Raw genomic sequence first — 21,067 nt, forward strand, 5'->3', positions numbered from 1 at the left:
GACATGTATAATCAAAGAGAAACAGACTGCAAACCATTTAAACGCACAGAGCTGTGTTATTATGAGTGACATTTCAAAATAGGTCATACTTTTAAGAACAAAATGACACTTCAGGATCTAAACTCCTTAAATTTCTTAATTTGCTCTTGTACCCCTCTTCCCTCTCTTTAGTTACACGCCAAGGTCTAGTTTTTTTCCCCCACAGTGCGACTTTTACCATTAATATAAATCAAGATGTGTTTTTACACTCCCAGATTAAGCCACTCGTGATCGGTGCAGTTAATAACATGGGCCATGGGGTTACATTTTCCCAGGACTTTGGTTCCTGCAGCAAAGTTCAGTTCTGGCTGAATTTGAAATCTAGGCTGCATCCACCAGCATCAATGATCAGCCTCCTTCGGGTTCAGTCTGATGTCTGCAGCATGCGTACAAGCTGGAGGGGGCCTTAGCTCTCAAGCCATCCAGAATTCAAAATCTTGCGGCAGTAGAAGCAGTCAGTGCTTTAACATTCATTTATATTTACCTAAAAGAAATGTCCTGGAGCTGGTGTGTTGCACAAAATGCAAAAGCACATTTAATGATGCATGAAAATAAATTTATAATAAACACAAACTAGAAGGCTTTACTCAGATATTTCTCTCTGTTCACTAAGCTTGTTACATAACTCAAGGACCAACTGAAAGAAGCAAATTCCAGGAAAGCAATACAACTTAACCCCAGGCCTTTGACGAAAATGGGCCTCTGGAGGCAAGACTGACTGGACTGATTTCCAACAGGCCACATTCCAACTAGCATCCAGCCGCATCCCACCAGTACCTGAGAGGTGGGTAAGTTTTGTGGTCACTGCCGGTTCCAAATAAGCAATTTGATTGCTGGCTTTTCCTAATTGTCTTTATTTGAATGAATCAGCATTGTTCAAAGAGTAAGCAATTTGAACTGAACAGAAAAGCACGATGTCCTACACACACGAGAGAAAGACAGAGAGATCACCTTGTGCCCTCTTCTCCTGAGTTCTGGCAGCATTCGGTCCAAAATGAGAAACTTTCCTGAGCTTTCCACCAACTCTTCATCTATCTACAAAACAGTTTGAAAATGTGCATCAATGCAAGTGCCTAAAGAATGCACGAGTTAAACTCAACTCTACATAGAGATTTAGGGATTCAAATACACAATCTTTAAAAGTGGAAAGAGAAGTTAATAAAGTTGTTTAAAAGAAAAACATTGGATCATTAGTTTTATAAATAGGTTTATAGAGTACAAAAGCAGACGTAATGCTATACATATACAGATGTAAGGAATCTTACAACACCAGGTTATAGTCCAACTGTTTTATTTGAAAATCACAAGCTTTCGGAGGCTTTCTCCTTCGTCAGGTGAGTGTGTGAATCCCACACTCACCTGACGAAGGAGAAAGCCTCCGAAAGCTTGTGATTTTCAAATAAAACAGTTGGACTATAACCTGGTGTTGTAAGATTCCTTACATTTGTCAACCCCAGTCCATCACCGGCATCTCCACATCATACATATACAGATCATTGGATAGGCCACAGTTAGAATAGCATGTCCAGGTTTTGAGTCCCTCACTGTAGGAAGGATCTTAAGGCCATGTCGAGGGTGCAAAAGAGATTCAGTCAGATGATATCCGGAATGAAAAGCTAGAGATTAGAGAAACTGGGGCTGTTTTTAACTAGAGCAGAGAAGGCCAAGAGAAAATTTCATAGGGATGTTTAAGATTATGAAGGGTACAGATAAGATAAAAGGGGAAAACTATTTCCACTAGTTAGTGAGTCAATAACTAGATGGTATAAATTTAAGATCATTGCCAAAAGAATGATGGGAGAGGTTAGGAGAGGGTTGTTAGGACATAGAATGCCCTACAGAAACAGCAGGGAAGGTAAAACCCATTATAGGTTTTGAAAGGGAAGTAGGTAAATATTTGAAAAAGAAAAATTTAAAAGGATGTGGGAAAAGGGCAGGGGAATGCGACTGAGAAAAATGGTTTCATTTTATAGCTGAAAATTCTTCTATAGGGAGATCACAAATACAACAAACAAATATGTGCAGCTCTCTTGATAGAAGTTGTTGGTAAACTGATACTGAATCATTATCATTTTTTAAACCAATTTCCCCCCAATAAATTCAGATTTGTTTGAGTGGCGAATTAGTAAAAACAGATTTCCTCCCAAATTCAATGAGAAAAACCCAAAAATATCCTATTGTTCTCTTACCAAAAACCAGGTGTCGAGAATTGGCACATCACACCTGTCAGGATAGAGTGTACATTGCGTACTCTGCTGACCTTGGATGTGATGCGCACACATCTCTGCACGGAAAAAAATGAATTTGGATTTCCTGCTGTGTGGACAATATTCCTTATAATGCAGCAACAGTCGGTCTTCCATTCCTAGCAGGGTGCGGTAGCAAGGACAGCAGTGCACTGAGAGTCACCACACTGATGGTCCCCTGAAGACTGAGTTTATTAATCAAGGGCTGACTCGGGTCACATCCAAAGCACCGTTTCTTAAAAGCAAGATCACAACTGTCGCCCTAGGCATAATCTCCAACAATTTTTATTATCCCACTATCACTGCAGCAGGTAAGTGGCTGGAGCCACAAGCATAGGTTCTTCAAAATTAAACACTGATTATAAATTTAAATTAAAAGGGTTACTTGAGGTTCAGTTCCCCCCTGCTGATTTTCTACAGCAAAAATAAAACTTGAAAAGATTATGGGATTTTAAATTGGCAATAAAAACCAGACTATGAATTATACAGATTAGGAAGGCCCCATTCAATTCCTAAGCTGAATTGATTTAGCTGATCTCAGGTTGGGCAGCAATATGGACACAATTGTCCAGAGTGGCCTTGGACTAGGGAGGGAAAAATAATGTGGGATTCTGATCCTGCTGGACATCGCACACGGAAATGGGGCAAACTCAGCCACTATGCCTCAACAGTCAAATAGCCTGAAAAATATGCCAGCGCAGATCGCCACCTTCACATGCAGAGGGGAGATTGGGTTCAAACTGGATATAAATTGCTGAGAGTTAATTAAGGATGTTAAGTGAATCACAATTTGGTAATCAAGGGGACTCATGCCTGTTGCAGAACAGATTTTGCTTCTGGTTTTCACCTTAAACTCCTGGGTCTTGGTGTCCAGTGGGTACTCGATTAGGTATGGGTGGTTACAGCACTTCCTGAGCAGCATCAACACATTTTGCAATTTCAAGTGAATTTCCTTATCTTGCGGAATATACACATCCAACACAGGCCTGCTGAGAAAATAGAAGAAACTGGAAGTTACTTTAAGGAGAACCAAGTAGACGAGAGAACTTTTTACGGTGTCAACCTTGGTCCAATGGTGGTACTCTCACCTTGTGGGTTCGAGCCCCACTTCAGAGACTTATGGACATAATCTAGGCTGACACTTCAGTGCAGTACTGAGGGAGTACTGTTGGAAGATGCAGTCTTTCAGGTTAAACCGGATGAGATACTAAACCTTAGGTGGATGTAAAAGATCAAGAGCAGGGGAGCTTCCCCCCGTGTCCTGGCCAATATTTATCCAACAGCACTAAAAACAAATTATCTGGTCATTTATCTCATCACTGTTTGTTGGACCTTGCTGTGTGCAAATTGGCTGCCACGTTACCAACATTACAACAGTGACTACACTTCAAAAAGTACTTCATTGGCTGTGCAGTCTTGAGGCCATGAAAGCTGCTTGAGAAAAATGGCCTCTTATGGCTTAAGAGGACAATCAAGCAATCACTGCAGTTCAGTTTCAAAAGTTGAGCTCTGACCGGAAGGGAGGCAGTGGTACCACTATAAGTTCAATGCAAACCAATATGCCACTGGCCTACAGTTTTTATATTCTGAAGCAACACATGCAATTACACACCTCACATGGTGCCCTGTGTGTACCGTGATGAGACACAATTCCCCCAGTGGTTTTGGGGGGGTGGGGAGGGAGGGGGTAAGTGCACCACAAGCTGTTGTACAAGCCACACAGATATTGAAGGACCCAGCTAATGACTAAACTGATCCTAGCTAGGGCGGCTACAACTGGTCTTGGTATCACTTGAAGTGGATGTACCAGTTGCCGAGCCTGCCAATGATCACTGTCAAGTTTCAGGCGTAGAGAATTCCGCCCCCCCCCCCCACCCCCCACCCCCACCATACAGAATAGACTCCCGTTAAAAGCAATGAATGCTATTTCAATAAACTTGTTTTCAAAACAGCTGGAGAAACATTAGCATTTCAAAAGGACTAAATGTTATCAGGTCATTGTAGGTATAAATGCACGAAAGCACACCGCTCCATCTGAGCTGGAGGGGGCACAGTGAAGAGGAGGAAAGAGACTTTCTACGAGTCACTAGTCCAATTCTATTTCTTCTCCCACCCACCGCTCCTGAAGGCACCAAACCATACTGTGCTGTGGTTCTACAGGCGCTATCAGCCCTCCAGTATCTCACCCAAGTTGCTGCCTACATGGTGAGCATCAGCAGGATACATGGTCATGGGGTACCACTCAAGCTTGCTCCTGTTCTTACCCAATATCCATACATGCACTTCCCAGCAGAGGTCACTGGAGAGTGACCAGGAGCAGAGGCCTGGGCTAATTCCCAATCCCCACCCTCGGCCCAGCCTAACGGTACTGAACTTAACTGTAGCATTCCAAACTCTAACCTGGCTGAGATCAACTATCTCACCACAGACTGGGGGTCAAATGTCTTAATGTGAGGTCTTAATGGCTTAGCACCACACTAGGCAGTGTCTGTACCCATGGCCACTGTGGGAGCTGCCCTAACCACTGAACTCTAGCCCTCTGATCAAACTCCAAAATAACTGAAGATCACAGAACAGATTAAGAGAGGAAAAAGGATTTGTATTTATATAGTGCCTCATCACATCAAGAAATCACAAAACACTTCACATTCAAATAAATTATCATGTAGGCGAATGTGGCAGCCAATCTGTGCACAGCAAGATCCCACAAACAGAAAACAAGATGGATACCAGTTAATCTGTTTTCTGGTGGTGGTCATTGAAGGAGGAATATTGGCTAAGACATTGGGAGAATTTCCTGCTCCTTTTCAAACAGTCCACCTGAACCACAAGGAGTTTAACATCTCATCCAAAAGATGGCACCTCCGACAGTGCAGTACTCCCTCAGAACTGCACTGAAATGCCAGCCTCGATTATGCGCTCAAATCCTGGAGTGGGTCTTGAACCTACGACCTTTTCACTCAGGTGAGAGAATGCAAACAATTGAGTCAAGCAAACATTAAGTAACAAGTGGTGGTAATATTCAGTTTAATGTTGTGATTTAGCCCATCAGGACAACCCACACCCCTAGTCACCAACCTATGCTCATTGGCATTCTGCTGCATCACCGCAATCATCTTCTCCAAATCATCGTCGTCATAATTCTCATCATAATTCACTCGCTTCCTGCTTCGACGTTTCGGCCGACCTGAAGGGGTCAGCTGTGCCTTCTCCTGCTTGGACTGCTTGGGGGGCAGGGAAGGGAAAGAAAACATGTGGCAAGTTCAAACCTTCAACTTCAGAATACATCAGAGAAAAGACCAACTAAATGAAATGGATCACATTGTTTTATAGTGAGATATCGGACTTCAATGCACCCTCACCTCCTGTCCCAGCAGTGTTGCAATGGTCTTGTTGACTATGGCAGTGTAGAAGGACTCCTGTCTTTTGCTCAGAGGTGCATAAACCACAACCTCCCGTTTTGGAGGAATTTCCAGAGTGACATCAGATTTCAACCTCCTCAGTAGGAATGGCGTCAGGATCTGCAACACCAAAAATAATCCGTCCAGAATTCATCAAAAACCAATGCTTAGACCAGGTGCTGTTTGGGCGACAGCTTTCTTCAGGAGCTCACGACTTACTTCGATTCCACAGGTATTAGGTGAACTTTTCTGTCACCTAGCTTCACAGTGAAGCACTCTTGGGTCAGCTACAGCATGGTACATGCAGAGTGACACTCCCTCTACTCTGTCACAATAATGTGCCTTAATGCCAACCTCAGAAGAACAAACATACTGCACTAGTGTCACTGATTCCTTTTCCACACTGCCCATCCTTCGGCTATAGAGGGAGATTACCATTTAGTATCAAAATAGGCACAGTTGTGTCCTGTGGGCCCATACCCACTGGAAACTGGGCTGAGACTCCCCAATCCCATCTCACATGGGATGCTTCAGGCATCAGATAGCAACAACTTTCATCCCATCAGTCTGGGCTGGGTTCAAACCTAGGTCTCAGGGGCGACAGGAAGGCTACATGCAAATCTCCCATGACACTGCTTAGTCATGCAAGTCACAGACAGGAACATTATACCACGTAAAACAGTGTAGATGAATTTCCCTTTAACATCAATAATTTGCATTTATATAGCACTTTTAACGTAGAAAAATGTCCCGAAGGTGCTTCACAGGAGCGATTATCAAACAAAATTTGACTCTAAGCCACAGAAGGCGATGTTAGGACAGGTGACCAAAAGCTTGGTCAAAGAGGTAGGTTTTAAGGAATGTCTTAAAGGAGGAGGGAGGTAGAGAAACGGAGAGGTTTGGAGAGGGAATTCCATCACTTAGGGCCTGGGCAACTGAAGGCGCGGCCGTCAATGGTGGAGCAATCAAAATTGGGGATGCGCAAGATGCAAGAATTGGAGGAGCGCAGAGATTTCAGAGGATTGTAGGTCTGGAGGTGGTTACAGAGATAGGGAGGGGCGAGGCCATTGAGAGATTCGAAAACAAGGATGAGAATTTTAAAATCGGGGCATTGCCGGACTGGGAGCCAATGTAGCTCAGTGAGCACAGGGGTGATGGGTGAATGGGACATGGTGTTGAGTTAGGATACGGGCTGCGGAGTTTTGGATGAGCACAAGTTTACGGAGGGTTGCAAATGGGAGGCCAGCCAGGAGAGCATTGGAACAGTCAAGTCTAGAGGTCACAAGGGCACGTAAGAGTGTTTCAGCGGCAGATGAGCTGAGGCGGGGCGGAGACGGGTACGGAGGTGGAAATAGGCAGTCTTGGTGATGGAGCAGATATGTGGTCGGATGCTCATCTCAGGATCAAAGGGGACATCAAAGCTGCGATTAATCTGGTTCAGCCTCAGACAGTGGCCAGGAAAAGGGATGGAGTCAGTGGCTAAGGAATGGAGTTTGTGGCGGGGACCAAAGACAATGGCTTCAGTCTTCCCAATATTTAGTTGGAAGAAATTTTTGCTACACTGTGGCTCCAGTACTGAGTGTTGTTGCAGAGTTTGTACATTCAAACTGACTATTTCTTTATACTCACCCATTTCACACTTTCCAGTGAATGACAATTAATGCTCAGTAATTCTTATTTACTTTGGAAACGTTGGTCTAATTTCCCTTTTGCACTTCAACAACTCTCCTCGAAGCTGAACAACTTGCATTTACATAGATCTTTATTGCAATAAACTCAGAATCATACCTTTCAGCCAACGTTCCAGACCTCATCATAAAACCCAGCATTCCATTAGCATTTTATGGCCTTTTCCACTTGAGGTACTGCTTTTAATGTCTTGTGAACCTGAATCCCCAAATCCCTCTGCTCTTCCACAGCCCCCAGATTTTCCCCATTCAAAGTATAAATATTACTTGTATTTTTTATACCACCTCACGCTTACTGACATTGAATTCCATTTGCCATTTTTTTTTGCCCATTCCACCATCTTTTCAATACCCACTTGTAGCCTCCTTTAACCCTCAAATTTATTTACCATGCCTCCTATTTTAGCATCATCTGCAAATTTGGCCATGACTCCCTCTAGCCCGATGTCCAAATCACTGATTATTCAGTGAACTGAAGTGATCCCAGAACAGAATCAATGAGGAGTGTAGAAGAGCATGCCAGGAGCAGCACCAGGCGTACCTAAAAATGAGATGCCAACCTGGTGAAGCTACAACACGGGACTACATGCATGCTAAACAGCGGAAGCAACATGCTATAGACAGAGCTAAGCGATTCCACAACCAATGGATCAGATCAAAGCTCTGCAGTCCGGCCACATCCAGTCGTGAATCGTGGTGGACAATTAAACAACTAACGGGAGGAGGAGGCTCCGTGAACATCCCCATCCTCAATGATGGCAGATTCCAGCACGTGAGTGCAAAAGATAAGGCTGAAGCATTTGCAACCATCTTCAGCCAGAAGTGCTGAGTGGATGATCCATCTCAGCCTCCTCCCAATATCCCCACCATCACAGAAGCCGGTCTTCAGCCAATTCAATTCACTCCACTTAATATCAACAAACAGCTGAATGCACTGGATACAGCAAAGGCTATGGGCCCCGACAACATCCCGGCTGTGGTGCTGAAGACTTGTGCTCCAGAATTAGCCGCGCCTCTAGCCAAGCTGTTCCAGTACAGCTACAACACTGGCATCTACCCAACAATGGAAAATTGCCCAGGTATGTCCTGTCCACAAAAAGCATGACAAATCCAATTTGGCCAATTACCACCCCATCAGTTTACTCTCAATCAGCAGCAAAGTGATGGAAAGTGTCATCGACAGAGCTATCAAGCGGCACTTACTCACCAATGCTCAGTTTGGGTTCTGCCAGGACCACTTGGGTCCAGATCTCATTACAGCTTTGGTCCAAACATGGACAAAAGAGCTAAATTCCAGAGGTGAGGTGAGAGTGACTACCCTTGACATCAAGGCAGCTTGTGACAGAGTGTGGCACCAAGGAGCCCCAGTAAAATTGAAGTCAATGGGAATCGGGGAAACTCTCCAGTGGCTGGAGTCATACCTAGCACAAAGGAACATGGGAGTGGTTGTTGGAGGCCAATCATCTCAGCCCCAGGACATTGCTGCAGGAGTTCCTCAGGGCAGCGTCCTAGGCCCAACCATCTTCAGCTGCTTCATCAATGACCTTCCCTCCATCATAAGGTCAGAAACGGGGATGTTTGCTGATGATTGCAGTGTTCAGTTCCATTCGTAACCCCTCAGATAATGAAGCAGTCTGTGCCCGCATGCAGCATGACCTGGACAACATCCAGGCTTGGGCTCATAAGTGGCAAGTAACATTCGCACCAGACAAGTGCCAGGCAATGACCATCTCCAACAAGAGTGTGTCTAACCACCTCCCCATGACATTCAACGGCATTATCATCGACGAATCTCCCACCATCAACATCCTGGGGGTCACCATTGACCAGAAACTTAACTGGACCAGCTATATAAATACTGTGGCTACAAGAGCAGGTCAGAGGCTGGGTATTCTGCGGCGAGTGACTCACCAAAGCCTTTCCACCATCTACAAGGTACAAGTCAGGAGTGTGATGGAATACTCTCCACTTGCCTGGATCAGTGCAGCTCCAACAACACTGAAGAAGCTCGACACCATCCAGCACAAATCAGCCCACTTGATTGGCACCCCAGCCACCACCCTAAACATTCACTCCCTTCACCACCGGCGCACCGTGTACCATCTACAGGATGCACTGCAGCAACTCGCCAAGGCTTCTTCGACAGCACCTCCCAAACCCACGACCTCTACCATCTAGAAGAACAAGGGCAGTAGGCACATGGAACAACACCACCTGCATGTTCCCCTCCAAGTCACACATCACCCCAACTTGGAAATATATCCCCGTTCCTTCATCGTCGCTGGGTCACAATCCTGGGTCTCCCTTCCTAACAGCACTGCGGGAGAACCTTCACTACACGGACTGCAGCGGTGCAAGAAGGCAGCTCACCACCACCTTCTCAAGGGCAATTAGGTATGGGCAATAAATGCTGGCATTGCCAGTAACGTTCGTGGCAGGGGAGGGGGGGGGCTACGAAAATCGGGGATTCCCGGGCTCCAACCCGCCCCATTTCCGGCTTCCCCACTGACACGCTCACAGCCCCTGCATGTGGGACTCCCGCCGGCAATTAAAGCCAGCGGGGTGCCACTTAAAGTAATTGAACAGGTACTTCAGGTTATTTACAGACCTGATTGACCTGTTATTTTAGCAGGGATGGGATTTTGCAACTGACTGGGACTGTTTCCCGTACTGGGGGAAACGCTCCCAGTTCAAATGGACGTGTTGCAGCCATCAGCCTGTGGCAGCTGCAAAGGTCCATTTGACAGATTGGGGGGTGGGGGACCCTCACTCGTTGCAGGAGGCCACGCTGTCACTTTGGACAAAGTTTGGCCTCCACCACCCTCCTCCTAACAATCAAATTCACCAACTTGCACACTTATCCCAGTGTCCAGACACATTTACCTACATTGCAAACCCCCTCAGATGTACATCTTCCGGATGGGGGCCGCCGTAGCTGCAGTTATGACCTCCTCGGAGGGCGAACAGCATCACCAGCCTAGCCGGCCACGCCGTCTACCTCTGACACGTGGAGCTCCACAACACAGTGCTGTGACACATCCACCTGCACAGCAGGAGGGAGGGCAACCGCAGAGAGAGATGCGTCGCAGAGGGCACTACCCTCGCCACATGGTCCACAGACCGAGGCTCAGCTTCCTGGACCTCTCTGAGCAGCAGTGCACACGGAGGCTCAGAGTCACTCGACATGCAGTCGTGGACATCTGCAGCCCCCTTCCTGCCGAGCTGCTCCCGGCTGGCCCAAGCACCATATTCTTACCTGTCGCTGTCAAAGTCACCACTGCCCTCAACAATTTCTCCTGCGCATCCTTCCAGGGTGCCACCGGGGACATCGCCGACGTCCCTCAGTCGTCTGCACAAAAGAGCCCTGCAAATACACCTACACCCACTCTGCAGCGACACAATGGGTGACATCAGTTGTGGGTTTTCATTGTGATCCTCAGGAAAGGGCATTATTGCACAAACCAGATAAGATTCGCAAAGACGTGGCAGTAGTGGTGCCAATATAATATGTAATGTGAGTTAATCAGAAATTAAATATAAGTAAAAACCACGACAAACCCTCAAACACCCTTGTGCATCCCCTTCATGCTCACGACATGTTTGCCTTACGCTTCCTACTGCACATATGTGATGCTTGCCCTGTGGCTGCAGCACAGGTAGTGGCGGGTTGAGTGAGGCTGACTGTGAAAGAGATGCATGAGAAGGTGAGTATGAGATAGAGCCATGAGATTGTATGAGGATTGGGTTGAGTGGTAGTGGCGGGATGAGTACTGGCGAGGTGAGTAAGTGCAGGTAAGATGAGGATGAGGTTTGAGTGGGTGTGAGGAGTGATGTGACGGAGTAGTGTTGGCTGTGCAGAAGGAGATGTGGGGTGGGGGCGGTGATGTGGCAGACAGAGTGCAGGGGAATGAATAAGTGTACTCACTTTGGCTGACCTACTTAGGTCATTGCAGCGCCTCCTGCACTGTATGCAGGTGCGCGATATGTTGGTGGTGCAGGTGATCTCCTCTGCCACCTCGAGCCAGGCCTTCTTGGTGGCAGAGGCAGGCCGCTTCCTCCCGCCCGCCGGGGGGGGGGGGGGGGAGATCTCGGTCCTCCCCCTCCTTCTCACCCCATCCAATAAGAGCTGGAGTGAGGCATCATTAACCTGGGAGCAGCCTTCCCCCTGAGCTACTCCATGCTGTAATTTTTCCTATTTCTTGCAGCATCTGTCAGTGGAGGACTGCCCCTTTAAATAGAGCTCCTCCAGCTGACAGACCTTACTGCGCATGCGCAGTCCGCCCACCGCGCAGCTTAGCAGCGGGAAACCTGGAAGACCAGGTAAGTGGATCCAATCAGCCTGCGATTGCGTGCGGAGCAGACTGATTTCACTGGACGCATTACCCACGCGCCCAATCGACCCCCCGCCATGGTAATATCGGGCCCCTTGACACTCCAGCCAGGGGAAACAACCTCTCAGCATCTGTCAAGCCCCCTCAGAATCTTATATGTTTCAATGAGATCACCTCTCATTCTTCTAAACTCCAGAGAGTATAGGCCCATTCTACTCAATCTCTCCTCATAGGACAACCCTCTCATCCCAGGAATCAATCTAGTGAACCTTCGTTGCACCGCCTCTAAGGCAAGTATATCCTTCCTTAGAGAAAGAGACCAAAACTGCACACAGTACTTCAAGTGAGGTCTCACCAAAGCCCTGTACAATTGTAGTAAGACTTCCTTACTCTTGTACTCCAATCCCCTTGCAAAAAAGACCAACATGTCTTTTTCCGTCCTAATTGCTTGCTATACCTGCATGCTAACTTTTTGTGTTTCTTGTACGAGGACATCCAAGTCTCTCTGAACACCAACATTTTATAGTTTCTCACCTTTTAAAAAATATTCTGTTTTTCTATACTTTCTACCAAAGTGAATAACCTCACATTTCCCCACATTATACTCCCTTTGCCACCTTCTTGCCCACATTACTTAACCTGTCTATATCCATTTGCAAACTCCTTTATGTCTTCATCACAGCTCACTTTCCCACCTAACTTTGTATCGTCGGCAAACTTGGATACATTACACTCGGTCCCTTCATTTAAGTCATTAATATAGATTGTAAATAGCTGAAGCCCAAGCACTAATCCTTGCAGCACTCCACTAGTTACAGCCTGCCAACCTGAAAATGACCCGTTTATTCCTACTCTGTTTTCTGTCCATTAACCAATTCTCTTTTCATGCTATATTACCCCCAACCCTATGAACCCTTATTTTGCGTAACAACTTTTTATGTGGCACCTTATCGAATGCCTTTTGAAAATCCAAATATACTACCATCCACAGGATGCACTGCAGCAACTCGCCAAGGCTTCTTCGACAGCACCTCCCAAACCCGCGACCTCTACCACCTAGAAGGATAAGGGCAGCAGGCACATGGGAACAACACCACCTGCACGTTCCCCTCCAAGTCACACACCATCTCGACTTGGAAATATATCGCCGTTCCTTCATCGTCTCTGGGTCAAAATCCTGGAACTCCCTACCTAACAGCTCTGTGGGAAAACCTTCACCAAATGGACTGCAGCGGTTCAAGGCGGCGGCTCACCACCACCTTCTCAAGGGCAATTAGGGATGGGCAATAAATGCTGGCCTCGCCAGCGACGCTTACATCCCATGAACGAATAATTTTTTTAAATCCACCGGTTCCCCTTTATCTACCCTACTAGTTACATCCTCAAAAAACTAATAAATTGGTCAAACACGTTTTCCCTTTCATAAACTGTGTTGACTCTGCCTAATCATATTATGATTTTCTAAGTACCCTGTTGCCACTTCCTTAATAATGTATTCCAGCATTTTCCCCGACGACTGATGTCAGGCTAACTCTCTCCCTCCTTTCTTGAATAGCAAGGTTACATTTGCTACCTTCCAATCTGCTGGGGCTGTTCTGGAATCTAGGGAATTTTGGAAGATCATAACCAATGCATCCACTATCTCTGCAGCCACCTCTTTTAGAAGCCTAGGATGCAGGCCATCAGGTCCAGGGGATTTATCGGCTTTTAGTCCCATTAGTTGCTCCAGTACTTTTTCTCTACTGATATTAATTACTTTAAGTTCCTCACCCCTTGGTTCCCCACTATTTCTGGTAGGCTTTTTGTGTTCTATTGTGAAGGCAGATACAAAATATTTGTTTAACGCATCTGCCATTTCCTTATTCCCCATTATAATTTCTCCTGTCTCAGCCTCTAAGGGACCCATGTATATTTTTGCGACTCTCTTTCTTCTTACATACTTGTAGAAGCTCTTACAATCCATTTTTATATTTCTTGCTAGGTTTACTTTCATATTCTATTTTCGCCCTGATCATCAATTTTTTGGTCCTCCTTTGCTGGTTTCTAAAACCCTCCCAATCCTTAGGCTCAATACTCTTCTTCGCAACATTCTTCTTTTAATCTAATACTATCCTTAACTTCTTTAGTTAGCCACAGATGAATCACTTTTCCTGCGGAGTTTTTATTTCTCAATGGAATGTATATTCGTTTAGAATATTGAAATATTTCTTTAAATGTTTGCCACTGCTTATCTATTGTCATATCTTATAATTTAATTTCCCAATCTACCTTAGCCAACTTGCCCCTCATACCTTTGTAATTGGCTTTATTTAAGGTAGCAAAAGCACAGATAAGGTTTCCTTCAAATAACTTTGCCTTTAATCTGGTTTTGTGACAGTCCTGTATTGGTTCTCACTACTCTTGCGTGATCTTTCACGCAGGTTCTAATCTATTTTATTAGCTTTTGTTATCTCCTGTTTAATCTCCTTCACTGACTCAATGTTTATCTCCCTAGTTGCAGCACTGCCATATTATTTGTCAAGTTATACCAGGGTAGTTCCTTCTTTAATTATTTGACTTTAAATCAGTTTTAATGCTCTATCTCTGCTGTCCCATTTCATCCTGTTATGATTATTTGTCCCTCCTAAAGTCACTAGGCTAATTTTGACCGTTGAGCTTGTTACTTCCATCTGCCTTTGCTTTTGTCCATCTTACATTACCTATCTATCTTTGAGTATTTTCTTGGTTTATTCTTCATTGGTGACTTCATCCTTTTTTGCCTAATACGAACTGGTCATTTTTTTTTAAACCACTGCTTTTAAATTGCCTCCCTCACAGACATGGGGTGCTGCAGCTTCAGATTTTTCTGCACTGTTTTCTTCATTCCCACTGCTCAATTTTGTCCCACTACTCCTCACAATTCTACATATTTAAAGACAGTGCCTGCCGCGGGAGATTTTCTGTGTTCACGTTGCCATGTGGGACAACAGATGCGCAAGCTTTAGCTGAGACACGTTAAAGCACTTGGTGTGATTTTACTGCATTTGCCAACTCTATGCAAATATTAAGCACTTAACAGCTGGCGCCTGATGCTGGGAAACTAAGAGAGGGAGGATGTTGTGTCACCAGGCGGTGGGGTCAGGCTGGAGGCACAATCGGGAGGACAGAGGAGGGGGCGCAGGGAGCTGCAGAGAACCAGATTGACAGTACTGAAAATCTTGGCTATAAATTGAATTTTCTTGCTTGGGGGAGGCTGTTGGAATGCAAAAGGAAGGAATCAGGTCTGGATGGTGAGAGAACCACCATGGGATCGACAGATTAGGCCAAAGACACAGAGCTGGGAGAAGCTAGAGTCAAGTGTTAGAATCAGCCGGTCAGAGCAGAGAAGTTTGACTACATTAAAATAAATTTGGAGATAATTATAATAAATTTGACTGTGATTAAGGCATGACCGAAAAGTGTCATAAGAAAGTACGTGCTATATGCAAAACTTTAGCAAATCTCTCCTTGCACTGCTCACAGTAAGTTGGAGGATAGTGTTTTATAGCAATAGGAATATTTGGTTATGTAATGTCAATATATCAGGATCACTGATTTACAGTGACTGAATAACCACAAGTCAGTTTTTATGTTTAATGTTTACTTCCATTTTGGGGATCAAATTCCACAAATATATTGGGGCCGATTTTCAGATGGGGGCGGGGGCTCCTAAAATGGCAGAATCCCGAAGCGGGTTCGGAGCCGGGCTCCAACCCACTGACTTCCGGGTTCCCCAATGACACGTTCGAGTGCACGCGCAGCACCCGCATGCGGGACTCCCACCGGCAATTAAAGCCAGCGGGATGATAATTTACATTGTTATTTAGGTACTTGACAGACCTCATTGACTGGAGATTTTGGCAGGGGTGCAATTTTGAAGGATCCTCAGCGTGTTTCCCGTGCTGTGGGAAATACTCCCTGTTGGAGCAGACGTGTTTCAGCCAGCAGCCAGTGGGAGATGCAAAGGATTATTTGACAGTTGGGGGGGGGGGGGGGGGGGAGGGGAATACCTCATTTATTGCAGCAGGGCACTCTGTCACTTCAGACAAAGTTTTGGCTGCAACACCTTTGTCTTTCCACTCAAAATTCTTAATTTATACCCTAAACTCTGCTGTGCAAACACATTTGTCTACTTTGTGGACCCCCTCAAACTCACACAGTCAGGATGGGGTAGGGGGGGGGGGCGCCATAGCTGCATTCATCACTTCATCCAAGGACGAGCAACATCACCAGCCTCGCCAGGCATGCCATCCACCTCCGCCACGTGGAGCTCCACAACACAGTTCTGCGCCACAGGCACCTGCACAACAGCACGGAGGGCAACAACAGAGAGAGCGGCGTCGCAGGAGGCACTACCATCGCCACAGGGTCTACAGACCGAGGCTCAGCTTCCTGGACCTCTCTGAGGAGCAGTGCATACAGAGGCTCAGAGTCAGTCGCCAGGTAGTCACAGACATCCGCAGCCTCCTTCATGCCGAGCTGCTCCCGTCTGGGCAGAGCAGCATCTTCTTACCTGTCGCTGTCCTCAACTTCTTTGCCTCCGGATCGTTCCAGGGTGCCACCGGGGACATCGCTGGGGTCTCTCAGTCGTCTGCACACAAGTGCATAAGACAGGTCACCGACAGCTTGTTCCGCAGGGCCTCACACTATATCAACTTCTCCATGGATGACCTCAGCCAGATGGAGAGGGCAGTGGGATTCCACGCAGTGGCTGGCTTCCCATGGGTGCAGGGTGTAATCGATTGCACCCATATAGCACCTCCACACGAGCCAGGACTGTTCATCAACAGGAAGGGCTATCACTCAATCAACACTCAGCTCATCTGTGACCACCGCAAGAGATGCCTTCACGTGTGCGCCAGATACCCTGGCAGCTGCCACAATTCCTTCATCCTCCTGGAGTCCAACATCCCGCCCCTCTTCCATGCACCAAACACCCGCAAGGGCTGGCTCCTCAGGGACAAGGGATACCCACCCTGCACACTTGGCTCATGACACCTCTGAGGAACCCCACCACCGAGCAACAGCATCGATATAACGACAGCCACCAGAGTGGGACGCATTATAGTCGTCTGTTGTGCCCTGCACAACAGAGAGGGGTGCCACTGGAGGAGGCCCCATCCACATCTGCCACCCATATTGGAGGAGCAGGAGGAAGCGGCAGAGCAGGAGGAGCAACCCATGGGCAGAACAGCGGCTCACCTGGCTACTTGTTAGGCCAGGGAGTCACTGATATGTGAACAGTTCTCCTAACATCAGACAGTGTGAAGAGTCCAGTCCTCACCACCTGGACAGAGGAGCAGCCACACCAGCCCCCTCCCCATGCAAAACAGTCCTGCAACTACACATACACCCACTGTAGAGTGACCCAATGGATTGCATCAAATGTGGGTGTTCAATGTGAACCTCATGAAAGGGACTTATTACACAAGCCAGTAAAGAATGGCCAAGGCGTGGCAGTAGTGGTGACAATAATATCTAATGTGCCATTAACAAAAATCAAATATAAATAAAAAACATGACAAACTGTCAAACACCCTAGTACATCCCCTTTGTGCTCACAAAACCTTCTCCGTACGCTTACGAGTACTCCTACGTGGTGCTTCCCCTGTGGCTGCAGCAGAGGTAATGGCAGGTTGCTCTTGTTCATGCCCTGACCGATTAGATGCTTTGGGCCTACGCCCTCTGGGGTTCGGTGTCCACGATGGCCCCTCCAAAGACTGCCCCACCTGCACCTGTGCAGGGGCACACTCGACCACCTGGGGAGGTGGCAACATGGTGGGTACTGTTTGAGAGGGGGGGCAACGGGTGACGCATGGGAGCGCTTTGAGTGGCGTCCCCACTTCCATGTCCCCTTTCGCCATCATCCCTCTCCTGGGCCAGGCCCACATCACTCCTGCCACCCTGCCGGACGACAGTTTGGAGGACATGTGTGAAGCCTTTTAAGACCAATGCTAGTGTGTCTGCCTGCCTGTTTAAGGCGGCAGAAAGTTGCTCACCCTGAGTCCGAAGGGCCGTTGTCAGGGCCTCAATGGACTCATTGGTGAGCCGTGCTTGAAGCTCGATGGAGGCTAGCCCTCCCTCCATTGCAGACATTCCCGCACTTACCCATGACACTATCTCATAGATGCCCTCACGTCCCTGTGACACTATCTCAGAGACTCCCTCCCGTACCTGTGCCACCATTCCACTCATGCAGGAGTTGGATTCCTCCATCCTTTGCGCAATTGTGGCGAGTGCGCGTGTGGCACCTGTTTCAGCACCTCGCAAATGTGCTGCTCCCCCTCGAATATTCTCCTTTTAAAGGATGGCCCTCAGAGCTCAGCAGCTGAGCAGTGCCTGGAGAAGAGTGCTCCCACCGACGCGGACTCTCCACAGCTGTCCCTGCCACCAGTGTTTGCTCCTGTTCACGTGTGTGGTGACTCACCACGTGCAACCCCAATAACTGAGGACGGGGACCCACCGAGGCGTGTGTATCTGTGCTGGTGGATGGCTCGCTCAGATGTGGCGGTGTCCCCTCAGAGGCCAGCAGGTCCTCTGAGGAATTGCCCTCCACCGTCACGGCGGTCGCTGAAGGCCCTGTAAGAGAACAGAAGGCAATATTAAGCATGATGTTGAGGTGCTGAAGATGGCAAGGCATGTTAACATCATTTGCTATTGTGAGTGCTGAATGTTACAGTTCTGTCACCAGCCGTTTGTTGGGTGCCAGTCTCGGCATCCCCGACGGACAGGCACTCGAGGGTGCGGCTCACTTCAAGAGCCTCCTGCTCCGCGTCCGTGAGGACGACCTGATGTTGCGGCCGCCCTCCCGTGCATTCTGGGCTCTCTTCTCCTATAAGGAGAGAAAGTACAGATGCGTGAGTGAGGGATGGTGACGTGGCCAACCGCTGAATGCATTGGTTTGGGTGAGGCTGATAGTGAGTATGAGACAGAGCCATGACATTTTATGAGGATTGGGTTGAATGGTAGTCGTGGGATGAGTACTGGGGAGGTGAGTGAGTGCAGGTAAGTTGAGGATGAGCTTTGAGTGGGTATGAGGAGTGATGTGATAGAGTAGTTTTGGTAGTGCAGAAGAAGTTGTGGAGTGGGGGCAGTGATGTGGAAGACAGAGTATAGGAGAATGAGTAAGTGTACTCACTTTGGCTGACCTAGTTAGGTCATTGAAGCGCTTCCTGCACTGGATCCAGGTGCGGGAGACATTGCTGATGCTGGTAACCCCCTGTGCCACCTCGAGCCAGGCCTTCTTGGTGGCAGAGACAGGCCACTTCCTCCCATCCGCTGGGTAGAAAATCTCCCTCCTCCTCTTCACCCCATCCAGTAGGACCTGGAGTGAGGCATCGTTAAATTTGGGAGCAGCCTTTCCCCTGGTCTGCTCCATGCTGTACTTTTGCTTGGTTGATGCAGGAGCAGCATTGGAGGACTGCCCCTTTAAATAGGGCCCCTCCAACTGACAGCCTGTGATGTGGGTGCACAGGTTGACGACGGGAAACCCGGAAGCCACGGTAGATGCCTTCAATTTACCCGTAATCGCATGGGGAACGGACCGATTTCACTGGGCAGGTTACCCACACGCCCAGTCGCCCCCCCCTCCGCTGCCATCCCGCCTCCCTGGTAATATTGGAGCCATTGAGTTTTCCATGAAAGTTATAAATAAGTGGAGCCGATGTATCCTTACCTTATATTTAATCTTTATCACAACTTTTTTTTGAAGCCCAAGGCACACAGCAAGACATTAGGCAGAGAACGTGGCCCATGCTGGATGTTTGTAAACAATTTTACAACACCAAGTTATAGTCCAGCAATTTTATTTTAAATTCACAAGCTTTCGGAGATTTTCTCCTTCCTCAGGTAAATGTTTCAAGATCTCCTTGAAGCCTACGCATTTATACATATTGAATAATACATGGTGTTTACAGACTGCCTCTGCAACTGCCCGTTGCCAAGGCAATCACCGTGTTCAGACAGAGAGGTGTCATCTGCAGAACCCCCGAATACACATTCAACAAAAAAACAAACAGGGAAAAAAAACAGAGAAAAAAAAGAGAAAAAAAAACAGAGAGAGAGGCAGAAACATCCGGAAGGCAGAGAGAGCCAGCAAATGACCCATTATATTAAAAACAGATAACATTTGTTCGCTGGTGGGGTTATGTGTAGCGTGACATGAACCCAAGGTCCCGGTTGAGGCCGTCCTCATGGGTGCGGAACTTGGCTATCAATTTCTGCTCGACGATTTTGCGTTGTCGTGTGTCTCGAAGGCCGCCTTGGAGTACGCTTACCCGAAGGTCGGTGGATGAATGTCCATGACTGCTGAAGTGTTCCCCGACTGGGAGGGAACCCTCCTGTTTGGCGATTGTTGCGCGGTGTCCGTTCATCCGTTGTCGCAGCGTCTGCATGGTCTCGCCAATGTACCATGCTCTGGGGCATCCTTTCCTGCAACGTATGAGGTAGACAACGTTGGCTGAGTCACAGGAGTATGAACCATGCACCTGGTGGGTGGTGTCATCTCGTGTGATGGTGGTATCTGTGTCGATGATCTGGCATGTCTTGCAGAGGTTACCGTGGCAGGGTTGTGTGGCGTCGTGGACGCTGTTCTCTTGAAAGCTGGGTAGTTTGCTGCGAACGATGGTCTGTTTGAGGTTGGGTGGCTGTTTAAAGGCGAGTAGTGGAGGTGTGGGGATGGCCATAGCGAGGTGTTTGTCCTCATTGATGACATGTTGAAGGCTGCGGAGAACATGGCGTAGTTTCTCCGCTCCGGGGAAGTACTGGACGACAAAGGGTACTCTGTTGGTTGCGTCCCGTGTTAGTCTCCTGAGGAGGTCTATGCGATTTTTTGCTGTGGCCCGTCGGAACTGTCGATCGATGAGTCGAGCGTCATATCCCGTTCTTACTAGGGCGTCTTTCAGCGTCTGTAGGTGTCCATCGCGTTCCTCCTCGTCTGAGCAGACCCTGTGTATTCGCAGGGCCTGTCCATAGGGGATGGCCTCTTTGACGTGGTTAGGGTGGAAGCTGGAAAAGTGGAGCATCGTGAGGTTGTCCGTGGGCTTGCGGTAGAGTGAGGTGCTGAGGTGCCCGTCTTTGATGGAGATTCGTGTGTCCAAGAAAGAAACTGATTCTGAGGAGTAGTCCATGGTGAGCTTGATGGTGGGATGGAACTTGTTGATGTTATCGTGTAGTCTCTTTAGTGATTCCTTGCCGTGGGTCCATAGAAAGAAAATGTCGTCGATGTATCTGGTGTATAGTGTTGGTTGGAGGTCTTGTGCAGTGAAGAAGTCCTGCTCGAACTTGTGCATGAAAATGTTGGCGTATTGGGGTGCGAATTTGGTCCCCATGGCTGTTCCGTGTGT

General features: G+C 47.5%; 1 protein-coding gene across 2 annotated transcripts in view; it reads right to left on the reverse strand.

Annotated features, from left to right (window-relative positions):
- The window catches only part of hells (helicase, lymphoid specific), an 82,068-nt gene that overhangs the window by 13,182 nt on the left and 47,819 nt on the right, over positions 1-21,067 (reverse strand). The window contains exons 14-17 of one of the 2 annotated variants that reach the window (XM_068002633.1): positions 5,648-5,806; positions 5,364-5,509; positions 3,133-3,274; positions 991-1,074 (exon numbers count right to left, since the gene is read on the reverse strand). In XM_068002633.1, coding sequence (XP_067858734.1) covers positions 991-1,074; positions 3,133-3,274; positions 5,364-5,509; positions 5,648-5,806 — 531 coding nt within the window. The remainder of the gene's footprint in view (positions 1-990; positions 1,075-3,132; positions 3,275-5,363; positions 5,510-5,647; positions 5,807-21,067) is intronic. The other variant, XM_068002632.1, reaches the window with a different exon arrangement.

Source organism: Heptranchias perlo, chromosome 21 (assembly GCF_035084215.1).
Source record: "Heptranchias perlo isolate sHepPer1 chromosome 21, sHepPer1.hap1, whole genome shotgun sequence".
Classification (NCBI taxonomy): Eukaryota; Metazoa; Chordata; class Chondrichthyes; order Hexanchiformes; family Hexanchidae; genus Heptranchias; species Heptranchias perlo.